The sequence below is a fragment of the Argopecten irradians genome, chromosome 13, assembly GCF_041381155.1.
Source record: "Argopecten irradians isolate NY chromosome 13, Ai_NY, whole genome shotgun sequence".
In the NCBI taxonomy this organism is placed as follows: Eukaryota; Metazoa; Mollusca; class Bivalvia; order Pectinida; family Pectinidae; genus Argopecten; species Argopecten irradians.
In genome coordinates, this window is record NC_091146.1 from 36599647 (window position 1) to 36625510 (window position 25864).

Sequence of the window (25864 nt, forward strand, 5' to 3'; positions counted from 1 at the left end):
ACAATTTCTAAGCTGGAGAATCTAATGTGGAAATGGTTTCTCATGTGGTCCAGGTTGATTTCTAACTTAGATTTGACTAAAATGATGGACTCTGAAGATGTTTGATGTACTGTATATGCAAAAACTGGCTAAGTCCACATTTCTAAGTTAGAATCTAAGTTAGAAATTTGGACTTTGAAATTTTGAAGACTTCTCCTTTGAAAAAATGACAAAGTCCACATTTCTAAGTTAGAATCCAAGTTAGAAATTTGGACTTTGAAATTTTGAAGACTTCTCCTTTGTAAAAATGACAAAGCCACATTTCTAAATTAGAATCTAAGTTAGGAATTTGGACTTTGTTATTCTTTCATGCATTTCAATTTCTGACTGACAAAGTCTACTACTCTGTTAAAAAACAATCCATATCATGAACTCTGAAAAATTCCTATTCAAATCTCATCTACTATAAGAAATATTAAACCCCCATTGGACTGCCATGCATTCAATGTGCTGAATATCAATTAAAACAAGAATGTTAAATGCAACATTTTGGATAATATTTAAACTAATGAATGATATTGATAGTAGATGTATAGATATGTTTGAATGTTGGTGATTTGGAGTGGATTTAGAGTTGTTAAAGATAGTGTAATTAATGTAAGAACAGTAACACACAATTATGTACATAAAATATATTTTATTGCATGCACTTCTAGTACTTAAGTGTGAATGAATTCCCTTTTTTTTAATTCTCTTGACATGCAGCTAATCTTTTTCAACAGAGTTTGAAAGAGAACACACATAGGCATTTTTTCCCTCTGCTATGTATATGCATACTTGTTCAATACTACTAACAGGAACAGCAACTTTCTCTGACTGGAAATTTGGGAGATCAAACACGCTGAAATGGCTCATCAGGTAACAATCAGTAATGTCGCAGAAAGGAAAATGAAATTTTCCTGCATAACTTGGACATAGTTCCGATATTATTGCAAGTACATTTTCATGGTAAGCAATGAAATAGTTTATCAAACCATGTCCAATTGTCCCATTAACATTTTTGTATTTTACAGTGTAAGTATTTCTCACCTTGACTCTTGTGTATTCCCTTGAATGGATTATGGTACCATGAGATTTTAACCTTTTAAACTTTTTTATCATGCTACTTGGAGGATATGTTAAAAAATTAGCAAGAGCTACATAACAATCTTGTGATATCTTCTCCGGACTAACTTCAGAGATACCACCAAGTGCAAAAACATTAGTTGCCAGTTCTTTCATCTTTCTGGAACCTGGCATTGTGAGCTTTTGAATATAACTGTCTACTTTCGAACCTGACACAACACAATTTTGCCTCAGGTGGGGAAGGCTATGCATGATTGCTATTGAATCAATTAGTTGTGAATGAACTGATTGTGTACCCTTCACCAGTTTCATGAGAAATCCATTCGCATCTTCAAATGGAAAACATGAATAACCCCATAAAGGACCCATTTGCCTGACATTACCTGGAAGGTGCAACAATAAATGAAAATTCAATGTAAGAAAACGGGGTTCATACAATCCTGTAAAAGTGGCTACAAAATATTCTAAGAAGTCTTCTGCTTGCTCTAGTTCTTGGTGTTCAACAGAATCTTTTAAAAGAATAAATATAGCTCCACTCAAAAGTAAGAAATGGTCATAATACTGACTGCACAAAACATTCATCAGAACAATTGGTCCATAGAACAAAAGAAAAGAGCGATATTCAGAAGCTTTCCAGTACTTCAGCTCTGCGATTGTTCTAGGTGCTCTACTTATAGTCATAGGTGGTTGAAGTTTCACAATTTTTGAATCAACTTTGTCTACTTTGTCACTTACATTAAAAGGCTTACCAGCGTGCTCCTTTGAAAACCACAAATTAATCAGTCGTTTTGTAATCCCTAAAAGGACACAGTGCATGTAATCAATACAATTACTTTTCACAAAATCATATGCACCTAGTTTGGTAAACCAACATGGCCCTTTTATCCCTAATTCTGCTTTACCACCATTGACAGCAAACTCTGCAAGTTGTAAAGATTCATGATGAGTACGTTTTGGTCCTGTTGGATCGTTAAAGTCAAATGGAAACACATAGCAAATGCCTCTTCCTGATTTTGCTGTTTCTCCAGGCTGCAGACAACAAGGACAGCTGTACTTCCCATTGAACTGCACCATATTATGCACAATACACTTGGCTGGTAGATCTGCTGTTCCAGAAATTAGAAAGCCACGAAAGATGATATTATCTACACCGTCAGATTGATCTGAAGGCGTTTCAATTTCAATTCCTTTCTCAAGTTGTTCTAAATCATTGATGAAAGGTTGAAGAAACGTCAACATCTCTGGTTTCTTGGGCCCAATCCAAAGTCCAACTAGTAGCAAATTTTCTGGATTTCGTCTCATTTTGTATGGAAGTTCATTGATGGCAAGATAGAGAGGCCACATTGATGTTTTGGAACTCTTAAACAAAGGCACACCATCAGTATTCCAAGTAAATGTGATATCATTGGATGTAAATTTGTGTGTCTTCAAAGCTGATTGATAAAATAATCCATCGAAAATATCTGTAATGTTATTTGTAAGATTTCTGTCTTTTGCACGATGAAATTGCTTTTGTAGAATGCCCCTAAAATCTGTTCGTTTGAAAAGTTTTTTGAGTTGTTCAATCAAAGAAACTTCAACAAAGAAGCTTTTGTCTTTTTTCCCCTGAAATGTTTTTCCACATTTACTATTTGGGCACTTGTCACAATTCTGAGAGATGTATACTAGACACTTACCACAGTAAAAGTGTTTCTTTGGGGTGATATTCAAATGATGAAACCATTTCTTCAATCTGTACACAGAATCTGGCAGTAAATTAACTTCTTTACAATGCAGATGAATTAGCTCCAATAAGTCAGAAAATGCTTCACCTGTTAAGTTATGTTTTCTTACAAAACCCATCATCATAAGCACACTTTCTCCTAAAGAAATTTGAGCACCATCATAAAGTGGTAACTTATCAGTATCTTCTTCATGAAAATCTTCTTTTGTCTCGATTGTCTCCATTTCATCACTGTTAGACTCGCGATCTGAATCGCTGCACAGTAGGTCAGCAGAATCTGAATCAACAACAGAGGAATCAGAAACAGAATCTTGCTCATCAGGTATGTCTTTGTCACAAGTTTCTAAATTCTCATGCAATGTGCATGATGTAGAAGGGGAACCTGGAATGTCTGTAGTTTGGATTGGATATGTTTGTGTCTTTTCAGGTGAAATTGTATTGGAAGACACACATGTCTTTTGTAGCATATCGGAAGTAGTTGTTAAACTTTTTTCTATAGACATGATGTGATCTTGATCAAAAACTGGATAGTCCAGGGATGAATTCAAAACAGCTTGCAGCTTCTTTGGAGCTTCAGCAAATGGTGTCCTGTTTGTCAAATATGCCTTATATGACACTCCTGACCTCCTTACTTTCTTCTTTAAGCTCTGTTCTTTTCTATCAAAACTAGGACCAGGACCTGGATTCTGCTCAATTCCAGACATGATAAGAAAATAGAAAATCAACAAAAGTTGGTCAGCATTTTCATAAACGATTAAAGAAACATCTGCTACACACAGATATCCAAGTTGTACAAGATTTGGATAACCTTTCTGGAACCTGCATGTACAGTTAACATTGTATTTGAAGATGTTGTTCATCAGCTCCTTGTATCCATTCATTGACAATAACTTGTTCCACTTGAAGTTTCTTTTATATTCATTTTCGATTTTCTTGACAGGCTCTTGCTCCAGTGATGGCTCTGGAATCATAACCGGTTCACCTAAAAAAAAAGAAGAAAGTTCATGTATCATAGATATTGACAATTCTGTCTTAAATTACTATATATGTACGCAGAATGTCTAAAAAGTCAAAATTCAGCTAGCAAGATGAAAGTCCATTTTATAATCCTTCAGTAGACATTCTTTTTTAAAGTTGTCAGACCATTGTTGATATAAATTTAAACAAGACAATTCAAATTTGGCAGCATGCTTGAAAAAAGCCAGTTCTCGATCTAACACTTTTTTAAAAATAAAATTCAGTGTTATTATACAAATAAATTGGTACAAAGTACATTGGTGACTATAATTCATTCTCGCCGACGAACATTAACAAACGATTGCATAAGAATTTTAGTGCAGGAATTGGTAAACTGATAGAAGACCTGTCCATGAAGATTTCACCCAAAATTTGTCGCTCTCATTGAAAAAAAAACATGGGTAAACGAGAATTATATTGCTACTTGGCTAGAATTAGTCTCCAGCAAAAACTGTTAACCTGCTTTTGTTAGGGCCGCTAAGTTTACATTAAGCCACGATATACAGAATATCACAAGATATCCGAATGTGATAACGTACTACCTTTAGATTTGGACGAGAAAGTAACGATTGCTGATTGCCGTCAATCTGAGCCGGATGTTATGGTGTTTGTAGTAAAATAGGACAAGAAATGCGGAACCATTATCCGGATAATAACTTTTAAAAGATTGGTAGGAAAACTATATCCTGTGGTAAACAGAATTATAAAAAGATATTTTACTATTCGCAAGCTGTTTGAAAAATAATAAAATGTTTCCTAAAGAAATGTTTCAGTGTATATTTGAGTCTGTACTGTACTTTACCTTGTCGAACTGTATCAATAAACGTTTCCTCTTTTGCGCCAGTTGCTGCGGTAAATGAAATCTTCGTTATGAAGCCCTTTTCAAATGCTCTTTCAATGCAAAACTGACAAGCAAATAGCAAAAAGACGACTTTAAATGGCGACATCTTTTAACGTCAAAGAAAATGCACTTTTGAAGATGAACAATTACGTACTGGAGACTTGGGCTGTGCTATCTCTGCCGGATGTTATGCAACTTATAACGTGCTTGAGTTTATTCATTTATTGTTCCTTCCACCTAATTTCAATAGAATAATTACAGAACTAAATTGTTTGTATTAATATTTCAATATGCTATTTCACGTTGTTGTAGAAATTTAGGAAATTGATCGCAAAACATTGAACTGTCGACAATATCTTAATATAGATATGGTCGGTTGTTTCCGTGACTGCCGCCTGCTGAGGAAACTGACCGGAAGCCTACGTCCATCTCTTTGAAATATCATGTTACACGCGGTAAATCCGTTTATCTGCGCCATTTGTAATTATATTCACGACCAACTGGATTTTACCTCCTTTACCTCAACTTTACAACAGTAAAGAATGTTTGCAGCAGTTTTTTTTGAGCATGACGGCAATATAGAAGTTGTCGCACTTCAGAAAATCAAAAGGGACAAAACACGTGAAGGACATGATCTTCAATTAAACGAAGAGGTGGGCGTCCCATTCAGGACAATAATCATCGATGATGCTGGAAGAGAGAAGGAGGACGATGTAGACTACACTGGAAAGATAATTTATATAAACAAAGGTAGGAATGCATTTTCTAAGCTAGGTTGAAGCGAATTACATTTAATGTGCTTTAATATACTCCAACTATGTTAGGGGACGGTGATAAACTTTGGGCAGGCACAAAACTATTTTTTTGTAGTAGGAACGAACGTTCTGCGTCTGCATGCAGAACCATGCAACATCGCAAACAGAGACCGCAACCAAAATAAAAACACATTCTGTTAGCATGCATTTGATTAAGCACGACAGTGAAATTTATGTACGGTAAACTCTACACAGCCTATATTTTTAATATCAGTAGTCAACGGTTTGGATTCTTTGCAAGAAATATTAGATATCTATGTAAGGGTAACTATTTATTCTGTCTTCACCACAGCGCAGTACGTATACGTACATTACACTGATTTTAGATAAAAACATAGCATATATAAATTGTGACCGGTTTAAATTTCTAGTTATTTTTTATATAATGTTTTAAATTCTGTAAGTCTGAAGAAAACAACATTTTGTTAAAAAAAAAAAAAAAGGTAAATGTTCCGTCACGTTTTCTCTAGGCCTACTTGCATTACACTCCATCAAAGTCATCTTGGCGTTTGCTTCCTATCCCCTCGCATCGCGATTTTCAAGCGTTTAAATAACCTATAGTTATTTTCATTGCTGATCACGGTAACGTCTTATCAGAGTGGCATATTTAAATCGGATTCTTTTGCAATTTCTAGATCGTCCAGCTGTGAAGCGTTATGTATGTTTAACTAAGGGAGACTCAACGTTCCCAAGGTATGGCGACATTACTAGGGAAAAATTACAGAAAACCGCAGAGAATTTTGAAAATTCTGATACGACGGCGAAAAGAAAGCACAAGATAACAAGTAAGTTTCAACAATTTGAGGAAGAGAATCTGGAAGTCCCAAAGACTCCTACTAAAAGACAAAATGACGATGTGCAGTCTGAAGTCTTGGATGATTCTCCAGCAAAATCAACCAGGTCCAAAAAGAGATCAAAACAAGTCACTACAGTCAGTACAGAACCAGTCAAACAACAGACAAGGAAGACCGGAGCAAATGATGGCAAAATGATATCAGAAACACAGAAGCTACAGGCTCTGCAGTACTTCCAAAGAAAAAAGTCAACAACACAGGTATTTACCAGTTTATTTTTAAAAATATTTTGTTATGTGTACCGGTGTTCATTATTTTCATCACAAGTCACATAGCATGTTATTGCTGTTGACAAACACAATTTATTTAATGGAATTCGGCTATTTTCGTCTTTACATTAAATAAGTAACAATATGGTTTCAACTTTTGTGAAATAAGAGGATTTTTTCATAGCCATGTGATGTTCATTGACCTTTCAATTATATTCATACATGTCAAATATTCAGTCTGTTGAAAAGCCAGTACGAGAGCCAGAAGCTGGGCCATCAAACACAATCTCCAATGATCATGATCAGATAGGAAGACATGAAGCCACTGTTGATGTGGAGCCACTCGACACAGTAGCCACTGTTGATGTGGAGCCACTCGACACAGTGCTCCCTCCAATGGTGAAGGAAAATGATCGCCAGTTACCTCCTGTGCTGGCAGTCTCTTCAGGGTCAAGCCAACATTTTGAAACCTTCACAAAGGACTACAGCATTACTGAACTCCCAAGTTTGTCACGTATAGACCATAATGACTCTTACACCCAAGTCTATGAAGATGTACCTTTCTGTAAGTAATAATATTTTTTTCTGTTAAAACCGATACAGGAGTTATGAACAGATATCAGAAACTAATTGTGTGTGAATCCTTTTCAAGGAAGCTCTTCTGTAATTTGAGAAAATTTAAGTATTAAAGATGGAGATGATAATGAGTTTAAATGAGTCTCAGAAATCTTCATCACCATGTGTATATTGTACATGTATTTTTGTTTCTGGTATATATATATCTACCAAAATAAAATGACATAATACAAGATACCCTATACAAAGCTAAGTATCTGTGATATTTCTTTGTAAAATATGACACCAATCTCATTTCATAAATGATAAGATTATTTCATTTTGATACAGCATCAGCAATTGGACAGGGTTACCAGACACTCTGGGGACCTCCTCCAATGACAAAATGCAGGGAGTGTGACCTAAAGTTGGAGGAAAATGACAGCCTCAAAAGGACCATCCATGAACTTCAAAATGAAAATCACTTTTTAAAAGGTAACCAGTTCATCAGTTTCTGAATTAATACTTTGTCATATATTTGAACTTAGGTTATAATTACTTTTGAATCCTAGACCCAACACTTTAACATAATGTCTCATGAGCAATAATGATCTGAATAATTTTAACACCTACATGTTAATGCAATGATTACATTGAAATTTTTCTTTATTGTTGTGGCCGTCTATTGGTTATGTCCCCTGTCTATGACTATAGCAGATATATATGAATTCAGTTTTATATAATGACATTTATACAAGATTGTAAAGTATCTGTTTCTTCATTCTGCTAAAATTATTGTGTTTAGTTCTAAAACAATTTCATAACCATTGAGCCATGTGAATGCAAATAAGATTATAATGGTATTAAATTTTCAGAAAACAAACGGAGGATTATAAATAAATTGAAACAAATTTTAACTGATGAGAAAGAGCCGGAAACAACCTATATATTCGATAATGTGGAGAGCACAGAAGCAAGCCAAAACCTGCAGCTTCCATCCTTTCTCGGACCATCATCTGAGATGGTGAAGCATAGAATCCATTTGAAACCAAAATTTGTACCCAAGCATCAGAAACCTTATCGTTTACCTAGTGATAAAAAAACTGTGCTTCGGCATCAGCTTGATGAGCTTTTACGACAGGGTATTATCAAACCAGTGTCTGAAACTGAGGAAATCCCTATATCTAGTCCTATTGTACTAGTCACCAAACGTAATAAGCCAAGACTTATAGCAGGTGAGGAGATCACAAGGCAGCAAAGTTTATCATCTTACAGATTCTGTTGCGATTTTCGGTATTTGAATAGTCAGACATCTGACTTTAAATATACTATTCCTGATTTGCAGGACTTGACAGAATCATTTGCCAACCATACGCCAAATTTCATCTCCTCGCTTGATTTAAGTTCTGGGTTCTTTCAAATGGCCATAGATGACCAATCAACAAAATACACAGCATTCAATACTTGTTATGTCACCTTTAAGTTTTTGAGGTTGCCTATGGGTTTATGTACATCACCTAATTCATTTCAACTTCTTATGGACAATATTATGAAGGGTTTGACTTTTGTATCTGTACTTTGTTACTTAGATGATGTGTGTATTATCATGTTTTGATAATTTATATAGTTTGATAACTATGATGTCATTTATTATTGATTAAGCATGGTATATTACTATAAACACGCTGAGGTTAAGTTCTACATTCCAATGGTGCTTTCTAGTTTGATAAAATACCATACAGATTTTCAGTGATTGTTTCGTTGAAACATGCTCAAATTTTATACTTTAACGGTTGATCATGCCAAGTGATCATTTGATCATGCACTATGCTCATTACTTATGATTAGGGTGTTTCTGTCAATCATTGCTAGGACATCAAAAAACATCGCCTAGGTTGCTAGTTAAAGAGTATCTTTTGATCATTCTCTTGCTACCTATAAGGCAGTAAATGTCATTGTTCTAATGTAATCATTACCAATTGATCAGATCATTGATAGCATATGTACATGTCTAATTATTATGTAAGTAGCTCATGTCTCATTGCGTACTGTACATGCATGGTATTCAGAAAGAGTTGATCTTAAATGATTATTGTGGTTCATGGAATTTTTGTGCACTATTACTTAAGGCAGTATGTTGGATTTTCTTGTTCGGTCATGTTCGCCTGGCCAGCAAACCTTCCTTACTGGAATTGTTCCAAACATCATGTTTACATATACATGTTCCTTTCAATTCTCATATGTAATTTAAATAATGCATATATATCAATTTTGCTACATTTTCTTCAATATGTTGTTTTCATTGCTTTGGCACAGCCATATTGAAATGTAATCTTGACAGTATGTATAACTATTTACTTTTTCTAATCTCTAAATATCTTAAGTTTTCATTGTTCTTCCCAGATTTCTCATGACCAGTGTAAATTTCACTGGGTTCAATATTTTTGTGGGGGGCATGTTATATATATATGTATTATCTGGTCTACGAGATATCTGATAAGATCATACTTACGGTCTAAGGGGAGATAAGGTAATTCCGGAATTGTCCATTTTCACTTTTAGTTTATACCAGAATCCGGAGATTCTTACCGGAAGTGATGTATTGATGTATAATTAGAACGTAATAAAAATGGAGGAACATAACAGAGACGTTGATCGTTTTCCCCAAACAAGAACTACAACAGGAAATACAAAATCGCATACCGCTTGTATACATACATGTATTTTAACAATGTACCTGTGTTCAGAGAGCGGGTGCGAGAAAGAGAGAGAGAGAAAGTAATACCTATATGTATATATTTAAATCGTTTGTTGTGAAATTCTTACCAGGTCCCTGTGATTCACGCCGTTTGACTTCACAAATGGAAAAGTTGGACTTCTTTAAATTCAAATACATGTAGATACTTTATAACACATTAAAAAAAGAACATATAGAGTATTAAAGTAAAGCTTGGTCTGTAACATCAATGTTAAGTTACCAGTTACCTTGTGCTGTTGTCTACACGTGGTTCAACTTGATGGAAGTCTATCACCATACCACAGGCATGTTGTCGCTGGACCAGTAAAGGGGCAGTGATATAGTGAGAGTCTTGCTAATACAGGATCCAAATACGTATCTGGCACAGTACCCTTCCAAAATTTCAGGGATACTGAGAAACTGTCACTACTTTACTAAGTAGAGGAAACTGTCTCCGACTGAAAGCCTGGAGATAACGTCTACACATGCATGCTAGCCTACATGGAGAGCGCGTTCCGACAGAATGCGGGGTTGAGATCTACCCAACACGGGCTCACGCGACAGGCGAGGTGTCTCTGGTGAAAACACCCCTGTCAAATTAGGCCCGAATCACTACAGTATAAATGAAATATATGAAGAGTTGCCTTTTGATTTATGAAGAGTTGTAATTCAGATGGTCAAAAAAGTGTGTTGTCGGTTCGCCAAACTTCTAAACAATGGATTTTGAGGGAAAATTCTGACCAAGTCAGATCGAGTCTTTGAAGTCATATGACTAAGCACGGTCGCTTACATGTATGGTGAACAGATATCAACGTATTGATATTGCCGTGTTTCTTTGAGCCAATCGCTTGCCCGGACCCAAAAGATCGACTTACGGGATGAAGCATGGCCCGCGATATTTCAAATATATCATTCACATATATACCTGTATACACCATTATTCTATAGACATACATACATGTATCTATCATACACGATCTATCCTGGCCAGGCTCCGATTTCTCGAAACAAACTTAAGTCAAAAACTGGCTTAAGTCATAAACTGCAATACAAGTTACATAAGGAGAAAAACTTAAGTGTTGACTTAAGTCTGCACTTTTGTTTCGAGAAATCGGGACCTAGGCTCAAACACACATTCTTTCAATTCTACTACAGATATATATATAGATATGTGAAAAAAATAAAAAAAGATCGGTTACACAAGCCGTGAAGAGAAACACGTCAAAAGATTATTTGTAATTATGCGTGTTAATTTCTATTTGAATTGTGATCTTCTGCGCTACACCTGGTTAAACTCACCCACAACAGTTAATTTAATATTACACAAATGTACATCCATTCCCAACTACTTTGTATACCTTACCAGATACAATACAGTAGTGTATATGATCATATTAAAACTATCTCGTTCTGAAATAATTGGCGCCTGAGGTGCTTAGATACATACATTCTGTTTTCACATCAAAGAAGCAAATGACCTGACCGAGTGTCTTCGGTTGCTCCCAGTTTTACTATGAGATAGTTCAGGATGGATATAAAATAATGAAATGTCAGTAATAGTAACCCCTGGAGTATCTATGATGCTTGCTTCATGGCCTGTCTACAGGCGTTTGGCTCTATAGACATTCTATCTCTATACACATTTCTCCCCCGAGACAAAAAATTACGATTTAGAATGGCTGAGATGAGTTTAACGATGCATTTTGATGATTTTAAAGCATTCTTAACACGGTAATTGTTCGATTTAAAGTTACCTGCATTTAGAAATGATAATTGTGAGTGTCTTCATTCCATTATGCAACCCTACTCATATATATATATATAGAGAGAAATGTCTATAGAGCCAAACGCCTGTGGTCTAACAGCTGAGATGGCGATCACTAGAGGCTGGACAGTGGCGTAGGACGATGAAACGTAATGGGGGGTGGGGGGTGGGGGCAAAGGTCCTCAATATTTCGTAACCCTTCCCCTTCCCATCGCGCCCATCACACCCACAAGAGATACTTGATACATTTTTTCAGATATAATTACATATTATCCTTGTAAACATCTATAGACAGTGGCGTAGGACGATGAAACGTAATGGGGGGTGGGGGGTGGGGGCAAAGGTCCTCAATATTTCGTAGACGAGAATATATTTACAAATGTATAATTTGGAAAGGGAGTAGATCCCTTAAATCGGACACTATTGTCTAAATCTCAAACCCCTGTGGTATTTACAAGGCAGTCTGATGGCTCCAAATTAATGTGAAATATAGCTAATTCTCATACCCCTGTGGTATTTACAAGGTAGGTTTAAATTTACTATTCCAATATACTTCAGTTACCCTCAACTAGTGACTTACCTACTAATATATTGTACTTGTGAAAGACGTTCGCGTGTGCTAAATTAAAAATTAGGTCATCCCCGATAACCGAGGGGTACAGATCACTTAGGATCTATACACGATGGTAAGTGATCGGAACCCCTGGAGTATCGAGGATGTCTGGCGCAGTGCTTAAGGTGTTCCGGGCCGATAGACCAAATCCGGATAATCTTTGGTTAATAAAGTACTAGATACTTAGTCAATAGTCATTTTCTCCGAAACTAGTTTTACGTCCGCAGAAATGATCAAGGTGTTCCGGGCCGATCGACGTGAAACGGAAACCAGAAGACACAGAACGACCAAATCCGGATATATATGGTTACTAGAGTACTAGGTACTTAGGTGTTATGTGTATAAAAAGGACACGTAAAAAAGACCCGTCATTTCATCAAGATGTGGTGTGGCGTAGGTAAAGTGGCGCCGCCATCCCCCAGGATCCTGGACGAATTGGATTCGACCCATGACAGTAAGTAAACGGCATCATACAACAGGATCCAGCTTCATCAACATTCCTTATCTATAAGGCCAGGGGATTCATTAAGATATTAGCCTCTTTCAACTAGTGATATCTTGTATGCCTATAGATGCATTTGAAAATAACTTTGTGGATAAAAAGTGTGTATGCATCGGGGCTAACATTACGTACTAACATTATGCACTAGTTTAAAAATTATATGTGGCATAATCATTTTGACATGTTATTTTTTATTATTTATTGAAAGCTATCAATTTTGACGAATTCAGTTGATGAAAACATTTAAATGGATAGACAAATACGTATATGCTTCATAACATTACTTACAACACAGATTTTATACAGTGAAACATTTTTGTTGCTTTATGTATGTTTAGATAAAAATATACCAGCAGAAATGAAAAAAAAAACCCAAAAAAACAACAAATAATGGTATAAAAATGTGAAATGGAATTACAGACCACACCTTGACTTCATGATCTGTAGGATGTAAATGTAATGATATTTGGTAGTTCTGAGAAAAATAATTTTCAGCTCTTTTTGTACTTGTAAAATCAAAACTTATACATTGAAAGTATTGTAATTTTCGAAATGTTGGTAACTTTTGGTGTCGAGTATGAAAAATACGGCACATATAACTTTAACTTGTGCCTTATATTTTAATATTCCCACAGGAAAGCATTAAAAAGCATTAAAAGGCTTATTAAAAAGCATTGAAAAAAGCATTTAAAACTTCTGTAATGAATGCCTATGAAGAAAATGCTCCATCGTCGACGAAGCATAAACGATACTCATCGTTTGAACAATAATTGGTGTTTAATCGTGTACATGTATATCTAATTAACACAAAAAATGATATAAAATAATTTATTTTGCTTTTGGTGCATGCGCAATCAGTACTTCATTCCATATACAACAAAGTGCCATGGATTTTTTTTATGGACACAATTAATTATTTTTAGTATTTTTATCCTGAAGTAAAATTAGAAGCTCAAACTTTTCAATGATTGGTAATGGTGTAAAGTAAGTATTTTTTAACTAAACAGGTTTTCCGGAAATATGATGTTTTGGGTTTCTAACAATGTCACGTTAAAGAGTGATTCATTACCCAGAATGCCACATACAATATGGTCATAATCAAGACAACTTAGTTAGAGCTAAATCTTCCATTAGGCCTACACTCCGATACTTTACGTTCTGTAATCTAAGATCTGGCTTTAAACGTGGCCTTCAATATTCATTTACTTTAAAGAATTCGCTAACATAAAATTCTTCACAGAAAAGCGTCACCGAAGTTGAGGAAAGCTCCTTTACTTAAGGTTGTTTTCTTAAAACTTCTATTCTTTTGCATTTTACAGAGTTATCTCCCTTTCGGGTAGGTAGCCATTGATGTTTTCTCTGAAAAGTATGACGAAACCCTCTGAAACACGTGACGTCACAATCAATACCGGGCCCCTCAATACCTACCCGCAAGGCTCTGTAATGTACGGAATAGTAATTTGCTGTGAAGAATTTTAATTTAAGGAGTTCCTTAAAGTTAAGGAATGTTGGTGAATCTGGGCCCTAATTGCAATAAAGATGAAATATGACCTCTAGTGCGGTCATAAGTATACCACTAGTACAAAGCGAAAGTTGTGACAGTGAAGTGGGTATATCATAGACACGCTGGTAAGTCAAAGACCAACTATAGACTAATACATGAAATCCTATCATCGATTACAAGGTCAAGGGGAGTATCTCGTGCATGACAATTTAATTGACCTAAAACACAGAATTCGGCAGTCCGGAAAATTCGTAATCCGGACGGTTTAGGCTGGGAATGAATGTGTCCGGATTAACGAGGGTCCACTGTATATAGAGATAGTAGTTTATAGTGGGTCTATATAGAGATAGTAGTCTATAGTGGGTCTATATAGTGATAGTAGTCTATAATGGGTCTAAACAGAGATAGTAGTCTATAGTGGGTCTATATAGAGATAGTAGTCTATAGTGGGTCTATATAGAAACAGTAGTCTATACTGGGTCTGTAAAGAGATAGTAGTCTATAGTGGGTCTATATAGAGACAGTAGTCTATAGTGGGTCTATATATAGATAGTAGTCTATAGTGGGTCTATATAGAGACAGTAGTCTATAGTGGGTCTATATAGAGATAGTAGTCTATAATGGGTCTATATAGACATAGTAGTCTATAGTGGGTCTATATAGACATAGTAGTCTATAGTGGGTCTATATAGACATAGTAGTCTATAGTGGGACTATATAGACATAGTAGTCTATAGTGGGTTTATATAGACAAGGTAGTATATAGTGGGTCGATACAGAGATAGTAGTCTATAGTGGGTCTATATAGACATAGTAGTCCATAGTGGGTCTATATAGGGACAGTAGTCTATAGTGGGTCTATATAGTGATAGTAGTCTATAGTGGGTCTATATAGAGACAGTAGTCTATAGTGGATCTATATAGACATAGTAGTCTATAGTGGGTCTATATAGAGACAGTAGTCTATAGTGGGTCTATATAGAGACAGTAGTCTATAGTGGGTCTATATAGAGACAGTAGTCTATAGTGGGTCTATATAGAGACAGTAGTCTATAACGGGTCTATATAGAGACAGTAGTCTATAGTGGGTCTATATAGAGACAGTAGTCTATAGTGGATCTATATAGTGATAGTAGTCTATAGTGGGTCTATATAGAGACAGTAGTCTATAGTGGGTCTATATAGAGACAGTAGTCTATAATGGGTCTATATAGAGACAGTAGTCTATAGTGGGTCCATATAGACATAGTAGTCTATAATGGGTCTATATAGAGACAGTAGTCTATAGTGGGTCTATATAGAGACAGTAGTCTATAGTGGGTCTATATAGAGATAGTAGTCTATAGTGGATCTATATAGTGACAGTAGCCTATAATGGGTCTATATAGAGACAGTAGTCTATAGTGGGTCTATATAGACATAGTAGTCTATAGTGGGTCTATATAGAGACAGTAGTCTATAGTGGGTCTATATAGTGATAGTAGTCTATAGTGGGTCTATATAGAGACAGTAGTCTATAGTGGGTCTATATAGTGACAGTAGTCTATAGTGGGTCTATATAGACATAGTAGTCTATATAGAGACAGTAGTCTATAGTGGGTCTATATAGTGATAGTAGTCTATAGTGGGTCTATATAGACATAGTAGTCTAAATAGAGACAGTAGTCTATAGTGGGTCTATATAGTGATAGTAGTCTATAGTGGGTCTATATAGACATAGTAGTCTATAGTGGGTTTATATAGGGACAGTAGTCTATAGTGGGTCTATATAGTGATAGTAGTCTATAGTGGGTCTATATAGAGACAGTAGTCTATAGTGGGTCTATATAGAGACAGTAGTCTATAGTGGGTCTATATAGTGATAGTAGTCTATAGTGGGTCTATATAGAGACAGTAGTCTATAGTGGGTCTATATAGAGACAGTAGTCTATAGTGGGTCTATATAGTGATAGTAGTCTATAGTGGGTCTATATAGACATAGTAGTCTATAGTGGATCTATATAGACATAGTAGTCTATAGTGGGTCTATATAGAGACAGTAGTCTATAGTGGGTCTATATAGAGACAGTAGTCTATAGTGGGTCTATATAGAGACAGTAGTCTATAGTGGGTCTATATAGAGACAGTAGTCTATAGTGGGTCTATATAGACATAGTAGTCTATAGTGGGTCTATATAGAGACAGTAGTCTATAGTGGGTCTATATAGTGATAGTAGTCTATAGTGGGTCTATATAGAGACAGTAGTCTATAGTGGGTCTATATAGTGACAGTAGTCTATAGTGGGTCTATATAGACAAAGTAGTCTATATAGAGACAGTAGTCTATAGTGGGTCTATATAGACATAGTAGTCTATAGTGGGTCTATATAGACATAGTGGGTCTATATAGGGACAGTAGTCTATAGTGGGTCTATATAGTGATAGTAGTCTATAGTGGGTCTATATAGAGACAGTAGTCTATAGTGGGTCTATATAGAGACAGTAGTCTATAGTGGGTCTATATAGTGATAGTAGTCTATAGTGGGTCTATATAGAGACAGTAGTCTATAGTGGGTCTATATAGAGACAGTAGTCTATAGTGGGTCTATATAGTGATAGTAGTCTATAGTGGGTCTATATAGACATAGTAGTCTATAGTGGATCTATATAGACATAGTAGTCTATAGTGGGTCTATATAGAGACAGTAGTCTATAGTGGGTCTATATAGAGACAGTAGTCTATAGTGGGTCTATATAGAGACAGTAGTCTATAGTGGGTCTATATAGAGACAGTAGTCTATAACGGGTCTATATAGAGACAGTAGTCTATAGTGGATCTATATAGTGATAGTAGTCTATAGTGGGTCTATATAGAGACAGTAGTCTATAGTGGGTCTATATAGAGACAGTAGTCTATAATGGGTCTATATAGAGACAGTAGTCTATAGTGGGTCCATATAGACATAGTAGTCTATAATGGGTCTATATAGAGACAGTAGTCTATAGTGGGTCTATATAGAGATAGTAGTCTATAGTGGGTCTATATAGTGACAGTAGCCTATAGTGGGTCTATATAGAGACAGTAGTCTATAGTGGGTCTATATAGACATAGTAGTCTATAGTGGGTCTATATAGAGACAGTAGTCTATAGTGGGTCTATATAGTGATAGTAGTCTATAGTGGGTCTATATAGAGACAGTAGTCTATAGTGGGTCTATATAGTGATAGTAGTCTATAGTGGGTCTATATAGACATAGTAGTCTATATAGAGACAGTAGTCTATAGTGGGTCTATATAGTGATAGTAGTGTATAGTGGGTCTATATAGACATAGTAGTCTATAGTGGGTCTATATAGAGACAGTAGTATATAGTGGGTCTATATAGAGACAGTAGTCTAAAGTGGGTCTATATGGAGACAGTAGTCTATAGTGGGTCTATATAGAGACAGTAGTCTATAGTGGGTCTATATAGAGACAGTAGTCTATAGTGGGTCTATATAGTGATAGTAGTCTATAGTGGGTCTATATAGAGATAGTAGTCTATAGTGAGTCTATATAGAGATAGTAGTCTATAGTGGGTCTATATAGAGACAGTAGTCTATAGTGGGTCTATATAGAGACAGTAGTCTATAGTGGGTCTATATAGAGACAGTAGTCTATAGTGGGTCTATATAGAGACAGTAGTCTATAGTGGGTCTATATAGAGACAGTAGTTTATAGTGGGTCTATATAGAGATAGTAGTCTATATAGAGACAGTAGTCTATAGTGGGTCTATATAGAGATAGTAGTCTATAGTGGGTCTATATAGACATAGTAGTCTATAGTGGGTCTATATAGAGATAGTAGTCTATAGTGGGTCTAAACAATTTAGACACCACATTGTCTGTAATGGCGATCCAACAATGCAGTCTACAATTTGAATGTTGTAATTAAAAAATAGAGGTCATGTCTCCGTAATGAACATACTTTCTCTAAGGTGGTTGGGAGTCCAACTGATGTCCAAGTATCAGGAAAGGGTTTTACATGAAAATGACCATTGTCCAATATGATAGGTTAAACCCGAAATTAATAATGGTTAATCGCATAATAAAAGATGTTAAAGATTTGGGAATATATCGTACGCTTCGATATGAAATATCAATGACACAATATTGGGAAGGCATTAATAATAACTTGGACATATGAATATTCGCCGTTACACTAACTGACAGTGACTCTACCAAAAAGACCATATGCCTAAGGACAGGTTTTATACTTATCAACACATCCTAAGATGAATACATACAATTACGTAAGAACGAGTTTTAAATTTCTCACACCACCGCCTACCAAGTGAAATACACTGTAACGTCCTCAGAGACTTATCTAAGGCCTGCACGCCAGGTTTTGATTATTAGTTTTTTTTATTAGATGTATCTGATTTATTTAGAGTACATTCAGATTTTTGTGTTATACCTCCATAATTATAATTCAATTTACTAAAGATAATCTCTCTGCTTTCAAAATTCATTTTGAGACTATTTTGTTTATATCATTGTGCCGTTAAATCAGCCAATCAGAAGCGACGTTGTAAACGGTGACGTCATTTTGCCTTTATTGGATGATAAAGTAAATTTTAAGCCAATGAAAAAATGGCAAAATTGAATTATTATAAAATCAACCGACAGAAACTTGTGTACGTGCGTAATACATAATTTGAGCTATGCATAACAGGAAATTTCTCCTTATGTAAACTTAGAGATGTACGTAGAGATGTGAGCTTCTTCAATACCCGGATACTGACGGCTGTTGTCGGATTACCGTCATTACGTAGGTAGTAAAAATAGAGACACAACGCGGATTCAGAATTACGCATTTTGTATGATAATTCATTTCATCAAATATTTCAAACACTTAAAAATGGAATAGAGTCCACAGTAAAAAACAAATTAAATGCTCTACACTACTGAAAAGTACGGACAACGAATTGCTATAGTGAATAATTTTACCTAGCATTTACTATCATTTTACCTAGCATTTGTTATTATTATTTTTTTCCAGTATTTCGTTATTATTTTATCCAACATTTGTTATTATTTTATCCAACATTTGTTATTATTTTACCCAACATTTGTTATTATTTTACCCAACATTTGTTATTATTTTATCCAACATTTGTTATTATTTTACCCAACATTTGTTATTATTTTACCCAGCATTTGCTGTTATTTTACCCAACATTTGCTGCTATTTTACCCAACATTTGCTGTTATTTTACCCAACATTTGTTATTATTTTACCCAGCATTTGCTGTTATTTTACCCAACATTTGCTGCTATTTTACCCGGCATTTGTTATTATTTTACCCAGCATTTGTTATTATTTTACCCAACATTTGTTATTATTTTACCCAACATTTGCTGTTATTTTACCCAACATTTGTTATTATTTTACCCGGCATTTGTTATTATTTTACCCAACATTTGCTGTTATTTTACCCAACATTTGCTGTTATTTTACCCGGCATTTGTTATTATTTTACCCAGCATTTGTTATTATTTTACCCAACATTTGCTGTTATTTTACCCAACATTTGCTGTTATTTTACCCAACATTTGCTGTTATTTTTCTAAACCCTTTGTTATTTTACCCGCATTTGCTGTTATTTTACCCAACATTTGTTATTATTTTACCCAACATTTGCTTGTTATTATTTTACCCAACATTTGCTGTTATTTTACCCAACATTTGCTGTTATTTTACCCAACATTTGTTATTATTTTACCCAACATTTGCTGTTATTTTACCCAACATTTGCTGTTATTTTACCCAACATTTGCTGTTATTTTACCCAACATTTGTTATTATTTTACCCGGCATTTGCTGTTATTTTACCCAACATTTGCTGTTATTTTACCCAACATTTGCTGTTATTTTACCCAACATTTGCTGTTATTTTACCCAACATTTGCTATTATTTTACCCAACATTTGCTGTTATTTTACCCAACATTTGCTGTTATTTTACCCAACATTTGTTATTATTTTACCCGGCATTTGTTATTATTTTACCCAACATTTGCTGTTATTTTACCCAACATTTGCTGTTATTTTACCCAGCATTTGCTGTTATTTTACCCGGCATTTGTTATTATTTTACCCAACATTTGCTGTTATTTTACCCAGCATTTGCTGTTATTTTACCCAACATTGCTGTTATTTTTACCCAACATTTGCTGTTATTTTACCCATTTGCTGTTATTTTTACATTTGTTATATTTTACCCAACATTTGCTGTTATTTTACCCAACATTTGCTGTTATTTTACCCACATTTGCTGTTATTTTACCCAGCATTTGTTATTATTTTACCCAACATTTGCTGTTATTTTACCCAACATTTGCTGTTATTTTACCCAACATTTTTGTTATTTTACCCAACATTTGTTATTATTTTACCCAACATTTGTTATTATTTTACCCAACATTTGCTGTTATTTTACCCAACATTTGCTGTTATTTTACCCAACATTTGCTGTTATTTTACCCAACATTTGCTGTTATTTTACCCAAACATTTGCTGTTATTTTACCCAACATTTGCTGTTATTTTACCCAACATTTGCTGTTATTTTACCCAACATTTTTTATTTTACCCAACATTTGTTATTATTTTACCCAACATTTGCTGTTATTTTACCCAATTTGTTATTTTACACTGTGTTATTTTACCCAACATTTGCTGTTATTTTACCCAACATTTGTTATTATTTTACCCAACATTTGTTATTATTTTACCCAACATTTGCTGTTATTTTACCCAACATTTGCTGTTATTTTACCCAACATTTGTTATTATTTTACCCAACATTTGCTGTTATTTTACCCAACATTTGCTGTTATTTTACCCAACATTTGTTGTTATTTTACCCAACATTTGCTGTTATTTTACCCAACATTTGCTGTTATTTTACCCAACATTTGCTGTTATTTTTACCCAACATTTGCTGTTATTTTACCCAACATTTGCTGTTATTTTACCCAACATTTGCTGTTATTTTACCCAACATTTGTTATTATTTTACCCAACATTTGCTGTTATTTTACCCAACATTTGCTGTTATTTTACCCAACATTTGCTGTTATTTTACCCAGCATTTGTTATTATTTTACCCAACATTTGCTGTTATTTTACCCAACATTTGCTGTTATTTTACCCAACATTTGCTGTTATTTTACCCAACATTTGTTATTATTTTACCCAACATTTGTTATTATTTTACCCAACATTTGCTGTTATTTTACCCAACATTTGCTGTTATTTTACCCAACATTTGTTATTATTTTACCCAACATTTGTTATTATTTTACCCAACATTTGTTGTTATTTTACCCAACATTTGCTGTTATTTTACCCAACATTTGCTGTTATTTTACCCAACATTTGCTGTTATTTTACCCAACATTTGTTATTATTTTACCCAACATTTGCTGTTATTTTACCCAACATTTGCTGTTATTTTACCCAACATTTGTTATTATTTTACCCAACATTTGCTGTTATTTTACCCAACATTTGCTGTTATTTTACCCAACATTTGTTATTATTTTACCCAACATTTGCTGTTATTTTACCCAACATTTGCTGTTATTTTACCCAACATTTGTTATTATTTTACCCAACATTTGTTATTATTTTACCCAACATTTGCTGTTATTTTACCCAACATTTGCTGTTATTTTACCCAACATTTGCTGTTATTTTACCCAACATTTGTTGTTATTTTACCCAACATTTGCTGTTATTTTACCCAACATTTGTTATTATTTTACCCAACATTTGCTGTTATTTTACCCAACATTTGTTATTATTTTACCCAACATTTGCTGTTATTTTACCCGGCATTTGTTGTTATTTTACCCAACATTTTGCCCAACATTTTATTTTACCCAACATTTTGCTGTTATTTTACCCAACATTTGCTGTTATTTTTACCCAACATTTGCTGTTATTTTACCCAACATTTGCTGTTATTTTACCCAACATTTGTTATTATTTTACCCAACATTTTGTTATTATTTTACCCAACATTTGCTGTTATTTTACCCAACATTTGCTGTTATTTTACCCAACATTTGCTGTTATTTTACCCAACATTTGTTATTATTTTACCCAACATTTGCTGTTATTTTACCCAACATTTGTTATTATTTTACCCAACATTTGCTGTTATTTTACCCAACATTTGCTGTTATTTTACCCAGCATTTGCTGTTATTTTACCCAACATTTGTTATTATTTTACCCAACATTTGCTGTTATTTTACCCAACATTTGCTGTTATTATTTTACCCAACATTTGCTGTTATTTTACCCAACATTTGTTATTATTTTACCCAACATTTGTTATTATTTTACCCAACATTTGCTGTTATTTTACCCAACATTTGCTGTTATTTTACCCAACATTTGCTGTTATTTTACCCAACATTTGCTGTTATTTTACCCAACATTTGCTGTTATTTTACCCAACATTTGTTATTATTTTACCCAACATTTGCTGTTATTTTACCCAACATTTGTTATTATTTTACCCAACATTTGCTGTTATTTTACCCAACATTTGCTGTTATTTTACCCAACATTTGCTGTTATTTTACCCAACATTTGCTGTTATTTTACCCAACATTTGCTGTTATTTTACCCAACATTTGTTATTATTTTACCCAACATTTGCTGTTATTTTACCCAACAATTTGCTGTTATTTTACCCAACATTTGTTATTATTTTACCCGCATTTGTTATTATTTTACCCAACATTTGTTGTTATTTTACCCAACATTTGCTTTATTTTACCCAACATTTGTTATTATTTTACCCAACATTTGTTATTATTTTACCCAACATTTGTTATTTTCCATTTATTTTTACCCAACATTTGTTATTATTTTACCCAACATTTGCTGTTATTTTACCCAACATTTGCTGTTATTTTACCCAACATTTGTTATTATTTTACCCAACATTTGTTATTATTTTACCCAACATTTGTTATTATTTTACCCAACATTTGCTGTTATTTTACCCAACATTTGTTATTATTTTACCCAGCATTTGCTGTTATTTTACCCAACATTTGTTATTATTTTACCCAACATTTGCTGTTATTTTACCCAACATTTGTTATTATTTTACCCAACATTTGCTGTTATTTTACCCAACATTTGCTGTTATTTTACCCAGCATTTTGTTATTTTACCCAACATTTGTTATTATTTTACCCAACATTTGCTTATTATTTTACCCAGCATTTGCTGTTATTTTACCCAACATTTGTTATTATTTTACCCAACATTTGTTGTTATTTTACCCAACATTTGCTGTTATTTTACCCAACATTTGCTGTTATTTTACCCAACATTTGCTGTTATTTTACCCAACATTTGCTGTTATTTTACCCAGCATTTGCTGTTATTTTACCCAGCATTTGTTATTATTTTACCCAACATTTGCTGTTATTTTACCCAGCATTTGTTGTTATTTTACCCAACATTTGCTGTTATTTTACCCAACATTTGCTGTTATTTTACCCGGCATTTGTTATTATTTTACCCAACATTTGTTATTATTTTACCCAACATTTGTTATTATTTTACCCAACATTTGTTATTATTTTACCCAACATTTGCTGTTATTTTACCCAGCATTTGTTGTTATTTTACCCAACATTTGCTGTTATTTTACCCAACATTTGTTGTTATTTTACCCAACATTTGCTGTTATTTTACCCAGCATTTGCTGTTATTTTACCCAACATTTGTTATTATTTTACCCAACATTTGCTGTTATTTTACCCAACATTTGCTGTTATTTTACCCAACATTTGTTATTATTTTACCCAACATTTGCTGTTATTTTACCCAACATTTGCTTATTTTACCCAACATTTGCTGTTATTTTACCCAACATTTGCTTATTTTACCCAACATTTGCTGTTATTTTACCAACATTTGTTTTTTACCCAACATTTGTTATATTTTACCCAACATTTGCTGTTATTTTACCCAACATTTGCTGTTATTTTACCCACATTTTCTGTTATTATTTACCCAACATTTGTTATTATTTTACCCAACAATTGCTGTTATTTTTACCCAACATTTGTTATTATTTTACCCAACATTTGCTGTTATTTTACCCAACATTTGTGTTATTTTACCCCACATTTTTGCTGTTATTTTACCCAATTTGTTTATTATTTTACCCAACATTTGTTATTATTTTACCCAACATTTGCTGTTATTTTACCCAACATTTGCTGTTATTTTTACCCAACATTTGTTGCTGTTATTTTACCCAACATTTGCTGTTATTTTACCCAACATTTGCTGTTATTTTACCCAACATTTGTTATTATTTTACCCAACATTTGTTATTATTTTAATGACGTAACTAATGTTGTTGTTGTGGTGTTAGGTATGACGTAACTAATGTTGTTGATGTGGTGTTAGGTATGACGTAACTAATGTTGTTGATGTGGTGTTAGGTATGACGTAACTAATGTTGTTGTGGTGTTAGGTATGACGTAACTAATGTTGTTTGTGGTGTTAGGTATGACGTAACTAAGTTGTTGATGTGGTGTTAGGTATGACGTAACTAATGTTGTTGTTGTGGTGTTAGGTATGACGTTACTAATGTTGTTGTGGTGTTAGGTATGACGTAACTAATGTTTGTTGTGGTGTTAGGTATGACGTAACTAATGTTGTTGATGTGGTGTTAGGTATGACGTAAATAATTGTTGTGTGGTGTTAGGTATGACGTAACTAATGTTGTTGATGTGGTGTTAGGTATGACGTAACTAATGTTGTTGATGTGGTGTTAGGTATGACGTAACTAATGTTGTTTTTGTGATGTTAGGTGTGACGTAACTAATGTTGTTGTTGTGGTGTAGTTGTTATGACGTTAACTAATGTTGTTGTTGTGGTGTTAGGTATGACGTAACTAATGTTGTTTGTGTTGTTGTGACGTAACTAATGTTGTTGTTAGGTATGACGTAACTAATGTTGTTGTTGTTGTGGTGTTAGGTATGACGTAACTAATGTTGTTGATGTGGTGTTAGGTATGACGTAACTAATGTTGTTGTGTGGTGTTAGGTATGAGACGTAACTAATGTTGTTGATGTGTGGTGTTAGGTATGACGTAACTAATGTTGTTGTGGTAGTGTTAGGTATGACGTAACTAATGTTGTTGATGTGGTGTTAGGTATGACGTAACTAATGTTGTTGTGGTGTTAGGTATGACGTAACTAATGTTGATGTGGTGTTAGGTATGACGTAACTAATGTTGTTGTGTGTGTTAGGTATGACGTAACTAATGTTGTTGTTGTGGTGTTAGGTATGACGTAACTAATGTTGTTGATGTGGTGTTAGGTATGACGTTAACTAATGTTGTTGATGTGGTGTTAGGTATGACGTAACTAATGTTGTTGATGTGGTGTTAGGTATGACGTAACTAATGTTGTTGATGTGGTGTTAGGTATGACGTAACTAATGTTGTTGATGTGGTGTTAGGTATGACGTAACTAATGTTGTTGATGTGGTGTTAGGTATGACGTAACTAATGTTGTTGATGTGGTGTTAGGTATGACGTAACTAATGTTGTTGATGTG

General features: G+C 34.2%; 1 protein-coding gene across 1 annotated transcript; it reads right to left on the minus strand.

Annotated features, from left to right (window-relative positions):
* Positions 1–693: 693 nt before the first annotated feature.
* LOC138306497 (uncharacterized) lies at positions 694–3180 on the minus strand. Its single transcript, XM_069246962.1, has one exon. The coding sequence runs from the start codon at positions 3049–3051 to the stop codon at positions 745–747; it is 2307 nt and encodes a 768-aa protein (XP_069103063.1). The 5' UTR covers positions 3052–3180; the 3' UTR covers positions 694–744.
* Positions 3181–25864: the final 22684 nt, after the last annotated feature.

Excerpts from the sequence above, each read along its gene's own strand:
- LOC138306497 (XM_069246962.1), bottom strand. The coding sequence starts at position 3,051 with ATGGAGACAATCGAGACAAAAGAAGATTTTCATGAAGAAGATACTGAT.